General features: G+C 60.2%; 1 protein-coding gene across 4 annotated transcripts in view; it reads left to right on the top strand.

Moving 5' to 3' along the window:
* TTC39A (tetratricopeptide repeat domain 39A) overlaps nucleotides 1–9,202 on the top strand; it is a 73,428-nt gene that overhangs the window by 60,569 nt on the left and 3,657 nt on the right. For all 4 annotated transcript variants that reach the window (XM_027838138.1, XM_027838142.1, XM_027838140.1 and 1 more), the window contains 5 exons: nucleotides 1,320–1,411; nucleotides 3,312–3,432; nucleotides 4,664–4,775; nucleotides 6,243–6,357; nucleotides 8,447–8,563. In XM_027838138.1, the coding sequence (XP_027693939.1) occupies nucleotides 1,320–1,411; nucleotides 3,312–3,432; nucleotides 4,664–4,775; nucleotides 6,243–6,357; nucleotides 8,447–8,563 (557 nt within the window). The remainder of the gene's footprint in view (nucleotides 1–1,319; nucleotides 1,412–3,311; nucleotides 3,433–4,663; nucleotides 4,776–6,242; nucleotides 6,358–8,446; nucleotides 8,564–9,202) is intronic.

Raw genomic sequence — 9,202 nt, 5'->3', positions numbered from 1 at the left:
CCCCCCCCCCCCCCCCCCCCCCCCCGCCACAGCCCTGACTTCATCCCAGGGTCCTGGCCTCCTCCTCTGGGAAGTCTCTGACAGCCCTGCCACCCTGTAATTATAGACTGGGGGCCAGAGCTGCCAGCTGGCCAGTCCTGACCCTAGAACCATGCAGCATAGACACATGCAGCAGGCACAAACATCCTTCAGCCCAACTCAAGAAGCCTTTATTAAGCGCCTGCTGTGTGCAGAGCTGAGAGAGAAGAGCAGAGGAGGAGGCAAGGGGAGCCCTCTGGCCTGGGTTTGTGAACAAGGATGATGGAGATGCCCACCATCACAATCAGCGCCTCCAAGAGGGCACAGACAATGGTGGGCAGAGCCCACAGGGTAGACCCAGGAGCTGGGGCAGGGGAGCCAAGGGGGGCTTAGACCACCAGGGAGTGAGCGTCCAGTCAGACAGGCCTTCCTGCTGCTCCCTGCCCACCTCGGAGTGGACACCAGGCAGCTGGAAGTCAGATCGGGCAAGGCTTCCCTGGAAGATGATGCCTGAGCTAATTCTGAGGGAAATGAGATTGTGAGTGAAAAGGGAGGAGGGAGAACACTCTCGGCATGGGGGCACAGCCAATGCAAAGGTGTGGAGATGGGAGACTGAGGTGTGTGTGAAGGGCAGCATGGGGGACATCGGGAGGGGAGGATGGAGCCACGCTGGGAGGGGCTTCGAGGGTCCAGGGGAGGAGTTTGTAGCTGGCCCTGGCCTCAGCGAGGAGCCCCCGGAGGTCACTGAGGCCACCTTGTGAGTCTCTCAGCAGGGAAGGGAGAGATGGAGGTGGGCCCCTGCCCTCAGGAAGCTCCCAGTCTGGCAGGAGGAAGGTTTTATTTAAATGAGGACCCTGTGAAATAGCCATGAGGAGAACACTGGGATTATGGGAGGCAGGAGTCCCTGCCCACTGGGAACGATCAGGGAGGGCTCCCTGAAGGAGGGCTGCATTCGAGCCCTGCTTTGAGTGACTGGCCAGATTCCAACCAGCAGAGCACAGAACGGGGGGTGGCATTTCAGGCTCTGAGAATGGCAGGAGCTGAGGCCCGAGGAGGGATGTCCCAGGGAGTGTTTGGAAGACAGTGGCCCGGGAGGATGCTACTTGTCTGGAGCCAACTTGGAAGGGTGGAGTAGGGGCTGCAATTGTAAAGATGGACTGGAGCAAGCCTGCGCGGGGCCTCGAACGCTGGGCACAGGGGCTGGAGCAAGCCTGCGCAGGGCCTCGAATGCCGGGCACAGGGCTCAGTCGGTCCTCTGGTAGCAGCAGAAAGCCAGAGAGGGTCTTTCTCCCCCCACCCAGGCCACCTACATCTACATGAAAGCCGCCTACCTCAGCATGTTTGGAGAGGACGATTACAAACCTTTTGGAGACGATGAAGTGGAGCTTTTTCGGTGAGAGCCTCGCTCTCTCCTCTGCCCCCAGCCCCGGTCTGAGCCCGCACCAGAAAGCAGGGTCCTTCCCAGTGTTAGAGGGGCCCCTAGGCCGGTGGGTGCCCCAGCCCCAGAGGGCATCTCGTCCAATCCCTTAGACCCAAGTGGGAATCCCCTCTCTGGCCTCCCTGATTAAGGGACGTTGCCACTGCTTGAAGACTTCTGGTGATGGGGAGCTCACTACATCCTGAGGCAGTCGGTCAACAAGTGTTTATTAAGCACCTATTGTATACCTGGCACTGGGCTCACATTCTAGTAGAGGAGACAAGTACATATGGAACCATATACCGCACAATGCCTGTTGATGCCTTCCTGACTCAATCCCACTTTCTGCAGTGGGTCTTCCAGGCCTTTTTGCCCCTCCTCCAGCCTCCCAGGGCTCCCCACCCCCACTCTCTCAGCTCAGGACTTTGCCTCACATTTTACAGAAAAGATTTGAATAGTTTCCTCGCCTCCCTTCTCATCACTTCCCATCTCCCAGACACCTTCTGCCACTGGCTTCTCCTTTCCAAGGCCGACCCGTCCACCTGCATGAGCCATCCCTTTCAATCCCATCGCCCCTAACAGATAGCACCCCTTCTCTGGTCTGTCTTTAGTCTCCCTGTCTGCTGGCGGCTTCCCTGCTGCCCCAAACACAAATCCTCACTGGGCCGTCCACCCTCTCCAGCCATCACCCCCGTCTCTCCAGCCTTCTGTGGCCTTCGACCCTGGGGGCCTCCCCCTCCTCTCCTCTCCCTCCCATCTGACCCCCTGCAGCCTGGCTTCAGGTCTCAGCCTTCTGCCCAAACTGCCCCCTCCCGTTACCAATGGCCGTGACTCATCTTAGCTGCCAGGTCCAGCGGCCTCTGCTAGGTCCTCGTCATTCCTGACGCCGCCCATCACCTTCTCTCTCTCCATCTCTGTCTCTTCTGGTTCTCCTCCCACCTCTCTGGTCATTCCTCTGTCTGCTTTACCGATTCCTCATGCCCTCACCCTGGGGGTCGCACAGGGCTCTTCTCCCTCTAAACCCCTTCTCTTGGGGCTCTCCTCGGCCCCCACGGATCTAGTCATCATTCTGTGCAGCTGATTCTCAGACCTGTTTGTCCAGCCCTGCCCTCTCTCCTGCCCTCCAGTCTCCCAGCTGGCCATTGTACACCTTGAACCGGGTGGCCCGTAGACATGGCAGCCTCACGCCGCTGAATGCTAAGCTCATTGTCTCTCCTCCCACCCTTCCTTGTCAGCCCCCAGGCTCCCACAGGAGTCAGCCCGGATCCCCCCTGTCTCCGGCCATCTCTGCAGAGTCACCCCACCTCTTCTGTCCTCTAAGGCCGCCCTGACTCTCCCTGGTCACTGCAGTGACCCATGGATGGGCCCATTTGCTCCAGTCTCCAGTCCATTTTATGTAAAGCCACTGAAGTGATGTTCTTAAACCCCAGGTCCAATCACGGCCCCTCCTGCTCCACAAACGCCAGTGGCTCCCTATTGTCTCCAAGAGCAAATAGAAAATACTCTTTTTGGCATTTGAAGCCCTTCATCCCTCCTGCCTGTCCAGTCACTTAACTACTGTCTGCCTTGGTTTCTTCAGCTGTAAAATCCCTCGTCCTACAGGAAGCCTGCCCTCCATGATTCTGTCCAGCCAATGACTGCCCCTTCCTAGCTAAGTGACCCTCGGCAGGGCCTCAGCTGCCCAGGGAGGCAGCCTGTGATGTTCACATGGGTCTGTATCTGTGGTGGGGGCCGGGCCTTTCTCCCCTTGACCACCCCCTGAGTCAGCATCCCCCCGGGACACTTTCCTGCATCCCTGTCCAGCCTGGGATGCACCAGGGACCGCCCCCTCCCTCCCCAGCCAGGCTTCCTGACCTCTGTCTTCTCTTCTCGGCAGAGCTGTGCCAGGCCTGAAGCTCAAGATTGCCGGCAAGTCTCTGCCCACCGAAAAATTTGCCATTCGGAAGTCTCGGCGGTACCTCAACCCGAACCCCATCCCGCTGCCTGTGCCGGCCCTGGTAGGAGCCCCCTGCCATCCCCCTGCCTCCCCCTTCCTAACCTAGGGCCAGAGGTCCAATGAGGGCAGGCTGAAGGGTCAGAGGTAGCCCACGAGCCCCTTGGGCACTGGGCGCAGGTTAGGGCAGCTTTGGGCTAGGGGGATTGTTGGGTTGGTGGGGAGGCAGCCTGGAGACCTCTGATGGGGAGTAGGGCCTGCGCTCACAAGGTCGGCCTTGGGGGGGCCACATGTCACAGGGCGGCACTTAGCTCCCACTTGGCGTCTTGGTGGCCTGGTATGGCCAGGAAAAGGGGTGACCTCAGGTCAGCCACTGCCCTCTCTGGGCCTCATCACCTCCGTGTATAAATAAAGGAGGGGTGTTCAACCAAGTGACCTCCGAGGACCTTCTCAGTCTGATATCTCTGTCCTCAGGCCCCTCCTGGTTCGGACATTCCCTGGGAATGGACTCAGTAGGTAGAGTGCTGGGCCTGGAGTCAGGAAGCCCTGAGTTCAAATGCGGCCTCAGATCCTCCCAGGCTGTGTGACCCTGGGCAAGTCACTTAACTACTGTCTGCCTTGGTTTCCTCAGCTGTAAAATGGGCGTAATACTTGCATCTATCCCCCAGGGTTGTGATAAGGATGGAACGAGAGAATATTTGTAGAAGCCCCTGGCCTAGTGCCTGGCATACAGTAAGCACTTCATAAACGCTTGATCCCTTTCCTTTCCCCCTTAAGGCCCCTCCCAGCTCAGACACTTGGTGACCCCTGAAATTCCCAGCCTCGTTCCTTCGGGGCCACAGCTCCCGTGGGGAGTCCCTGGAGCCGCCCCGGTCTTTGTGGACAAGCCCCACTTTTCCTCCTCTGCCAATAAAGATTCCATGAAGGCCCGCTCATGCCAGGCACCGGCTGTGCACACCGGGCGTCCCTGGCCCGGGGCTGCAGCCTGACCCGGCCATGGGTTCTGTGGTCCACCCAGCAAGCCCAGAGACGGAGCGCTGGCAGGGGCCTCAGAGGCCAGCCCCCCATTTTGCAGAGGAGGAAACCGAGGCTCAGAAGGGGGCAGGACAGGACCAAGGCCTCACCAGGAGAAGGCAGCAGAGCCGAGATCTAAACCCAGTCTTGGTGGCCCTGCGCCCCAACGCTCCCATTTCACACGTGGGGAAGCTGAGGCCCAGAAAGGGGGAGAGCGAGCCAGCACGGGGATGGCGGGTGGGTGGGCGTGCAGGAACTGACTGCGGCGGCCCCCTCCCCAGGAGATGATGTACATCTGGAACGGCTACGCGGTGATCGGGAAGCAGCGGCAGCTGACGGAGGGCATGCTGGACGTCCTCATCAAGGCCCAGGAGACCCTGGAGAAGTCACCAGGTGAGCGGGACCGGGCTGGGGAGGCCCGCAGCTGCCCGGCTCCTCGGCCAGACCGGGCCAGGCATGGCCCCTCCCCCCATCCCGGGCCTGCGGCTGGGAGCAGCACCCGCCCCACTGCCTTCTGGGAGAGCTCCCAAGAGCCCAGACCCGAGCCCACAGGGCACGGGGGCCATCTGGCGGCCAGAAGGTGTAACTGTAGGCCAATCAATCAATGCCTCCTGTGTGCCAGGCCTTGTGCTAAGCCCGGGGGTACAGAGAAGGACCAGAGTCCCTGCCCTCGGGGAGCCAAGGTCTGGCGAGGGAGACGATGTGCAGTCCACTATGCACAGAAAGCTACAGACAGGAGAAATGGGGGCCAGGAGGGCTTCCTGAGGGGGGGCATTCTGCTGGGGTTTGGAGCAAGCCGGGGAAGCCAGACATGAGGAATGAGAGTGTTCCAGCGCGGGGCACAGCCAGGGAGGATGCCCAGAGTCTGGAGAGGCAGCCACGAGGCCGGGGTCAGTGGACGGGGGGGGAGAATGGACGGCAGGAAAGGGCCAGGGTACGAAGGGCTTTAAACGCCAGAGAGGATTTTCCATGTGGTCCTCGGGCAAGAGGAGGCACTGGAGTGTATTGAGGAGGAGAGAGGATGCGGTCGGGCCGGCGCTTTAGGAGGCTGGGCTGGAGAGACTTGAGGCAGGACGACCCTCAGCCGGCCATGGCCATGGTTTCCTGGGGTCACCCAGCTCGTGAGTGTCAGGCCTACCTGGCTGCTTCTGGGATGGGCCGAGAATGGCCCTGACCTGGGGCCGGTGGTCCCTCTCCCCTGTGGGAGCCTTGCACGTTGGTCCTTGGAGAAGCCGGGCCCCTCCTGGGCCGCCCCTGAGGCCGTGAGTGAATGCTGACCCTAATCCAGCTCCCACACCCCACTGGCCATCAGGAAATGACTGTGTCTCAGAAATGCTTTCCGGCCACCAGAGCTGGAGGTTTGAAATCAGCTGGATTCCTGCTGTTTGGATCCCACGTTTCCTGGCCCAGTCGCCCCCGGTCTCTGGCTCACTGGCCTCCCGGACCAACGCTGAACACTGGGTTCCATCAGTCTATTTCAGCTCAGTTCGGTCAGTCAGCTGATTTACTGAGTGCCTACAGACAAAAGCCCTCAGGGAGCTTACAGTTTGATTCTGTTCAGTGCCCCCTGCTGTGTGCATGGCCACCTCAGGCTGAGAAATGCTCGTCTTGTCCCAAGGAGTCCCAAGCACTTCGAAACCACTTCAGATGTAATTGGGAGATATTTAACAACAAGAAAGAAAACACATAGGTAGTATTACGGTTTAAAACAAAGTCAGCAGATGGCCCCCAGGAATCCTTTTGTGTGCCTTGGTCTGGTCCAGTCAATTAGTCAACATTTATTCATCGCCTCCTGTGTGTCAGGCCTCGTGCTAAGCGCCGGCCATGGAGGGGACGCTGACAGGGCCTCTCTGTTTTCAGCCAACGAGTTCTCGGTGGACGACCTGTGTGTGGTGAAGCTGCTCCAGGGCCTGTGTCTGAAGCACCTGGCCCAGGTCAGGGAGGCCGAGGAGAACTTCCGGTTTATCCAGGCCAGGTGAGGCCTCCGCCTCTGGCAGCTGCCGGGCCTTGTCGGGGCCCCTGCCCCTGCACCCTCCTCAAGAGGCCCCTGCAGGGGGGCCTCAGCTCGTCCACCTACTCCCTGGGGGGGTCAAGCCATGCAGCTACTCTATAAAATGGGGGGCTGGGCTGTAGGACTCGCCCAGGTCCCCTCCAGCCCTGAACCTAGGATCCTGAGAGCCCAGAGGCAAGAGGGAGCCCTGGGAGCCTCCGGAGATTCAGAAAAATCACGTGGCCACGTGTGGTGGATGGACGAGAAGGGAGAACTGAGGCAGGGAGACCCCAGGGGTGGGGGGTGATGAGGGCCTGAGCCTGGCCTGGCTGTGGGCGGGGCACATGTGCTTCTGTATGTGTGCGTGCGTGCATGTGTGTATGTATATGTGCGTACATGTATGTCTGTGTGCATGTATGCATGTCTGCCTGTGTGTGTGTGTGTGTGTGTGTGTGTGTGTGTGTGTGTAAGCGTCAATAAGGTTGTCAAGACAGACACGCCGAGGCCTGGCCACAGATCTGGGCTGTGGGGCCAGTGTGAGGGCTGCTGTTACTATGGCTCTGAGCTTATCCACCTCATCCCAACCGCACGGGGGGCATTAACCCATTTTACAGACCAGCCCTGGGAGTGGGGTGCAAGTCTGTCCTATACCGAGGCTCAATCTGCTTCTCTGAAACCATCATTCCTAGGGCCGCTAGGTGGCGCCAAAGTGCACAGAGCACCTGGCCTGGAGTCTGGAAGACTCATCTCCCTGAATTCAAATGTGGCCCCAGACACTTACTCGCTGTGTGACCCTGGGCAAGTCACTTAACCCCAGTTGCTTCAAAAAAAGGGGGGGGTCAGCAGAGAGATTGGGGCAGGAAAGGTAGGCGTGAGAATCCTCAGCATCGAGATGGTCATTAAATCCACTGGAGTCGATGGGATCACCAAGTGTCGTGCGGCATAGAGGGAGAAGGGTCGAGGACCCAGGAGAGAGCCCTGGGGACCCCTGTGGTCAGAGGGTGTGACTGGAGCAGGGTCCAGCAAAGGGGACCGAGAAGCAGAGGTCAGAGAGGGAGGAGGAGAACCAGGGGGTGACTCACAAACCCCGAGAGAACAGCCCAGAGGAGAGTGCCCAACAGTGTCGAGGCTGCCCAGAGATCAAGGAGAGTGAGGACGGGAAAAGGGCCGCTGGATCTGGCAGCTGGGACATGTTCGGTCACTTTGGAGAAAGGAGTTCTGGTGGTCAGAAGCTGGATTGTGAGGGGCTAAGGAGGGCGTGGGAGGGCCAAGGCATCCAAGGTGCAGCGAGGACCCCCGGGGCAGACCGGGCAGCCTCGGGCAGCGGCCTGGCATCCTGGATAGGATGGTGGACCTGCCACACAAGCAGATCTAGATTCGAATCCAGCCTGCCACTAGCCGTGTGACCAGTGAGCGGCTCCCTTAGCCTTCTGACCCTCAGGTGTGTCAGCTGGAAATAGGATTAAGGATGCCTGCTGTGGCTCCCGTGGGCTCAGGTGAGAGACTCGGTGAGGCCTCGGAATCGTGGCCAGGGGGATCACAGGTCACCAAATGTGCAGTGCCCAGCACACAGTGCTAGGAAGACACAAGCTTTGGTTTTGCTGCAGCCCTGCCCCCCAGGGCCCGGGGCCCACAGCCCACCGGGGAAGAAGGCTCGGACCCAGGGCCTCCTGAGAGGCTCGAGGGGAAGGTTCTTCCTTGGCCAGGATCAGGGCAGGCTTCCTGGAGGTGGCGGCAATGGCATTTGTACTGGGCATTAAAGGATGACTAGGAATTCAGTCGTAAAGAAGAGGGGATGGGGGGCAGCGCCCTGAGCACAGGGCCTGAGGTTGGAAAGCACTGGGAGCATGAGGACGGAGCTACCAGCTTGACTGGAGCATGGAGTGTGCAGAGCAGAGGACCAGGAGGGGACGGTCTGGGAAGCCAGGCCTGAGGCCCAGGGCCCGGGCTGTCCTTCTGACTGTCCCTGGGATGTGGGTGCCTCAGGCCAGCCACCCGCTGTGGGAGAAGGGAGGAGGGGACTTGGGCTGGCCCCTCACCCCACTCTTTCCTCCTCATCCTCTCTGCCCCACAGTGAGAAGAAGATTAAGTACGACCACTACCTGATCCCCAACGCGCTGCTGGAGATTTCCCTGCTCTGCCTGGAGCAGGGCAGGACGGAGGAAGCCCTCAAATGCTTGGAGATGGCCAAGTAAGGCACTTCCCCTCCCCGCCACCCCACCCCCACAGCAGGGCTGCTCAGCAGAGGGGAGGGGCAGGGGTCCAGGAAGCCCCCCACCGCAAGAGCCACCTCCTTGTTTTCATTCATAATGAGAGCTGGCCCTGATCAGGAAGCTGCCAGCCCTGGGTCCTGAGGCATCAGAACTCAGAGGGGCCTTAGAACAGGCAGTGTCAGAGCTGGGAGGGGCCTGAGAACAAAGGATGTCAGGGCTGGGGGGGCTTTAGAACAGGGGGTGGCAGGGCTGGGAGGGGCCTTAGAACAGGCAGTGTCAGAGCTGGGAGGGGCCTGAGAACAAGGGATGTCAGGGCTGGGAGGGGCCTGAGAACAAGGGATGTCAGAGCTGGGAGGGGCCTGAGAACAAGGGATGTCAAAGCTGGAAGGGGCCTGAGGACAGGGGATGTCAGGGCTGGGAGGGGCCTGAGACAGGGAATGTCAGAACTGGGAGGGGCTTTAGAATGGGATGGCAGGGCTGGGAGGGGCCTTAGAACAAGGGATGTCAGGGCTGGGAGGGGCCTGAGAACAGGGGATGTCAGGGCTGGGAGGGGCCTGAGAACAGGGGATGGCAGGGCTGGGAGGGGCCTGAGGACAGGGGATGTCAGAGCTGGGAGG

This window comes from Vombatus ursinus, unplaced genomic scaffold (assembly GCF_900497805.2).
Source record: "Vombatus ursinus unplaced genomic scaffold, bare-nosed wombat genome assembly UNPS02014825.1, whole genome shotgun sequence".
NCBI classification, from domain to species: Eukaryota; Metazoa; Chordata; class Mammalia; order Diprotodontia; family Vombatidae; genus Vombatus; species Vombatus ursinus.
The sequence above is the reverse complement of the archived record's forward strand: the minus strand, read 5'-3'. Positions and strand labels throughout refer to the sequence as shown.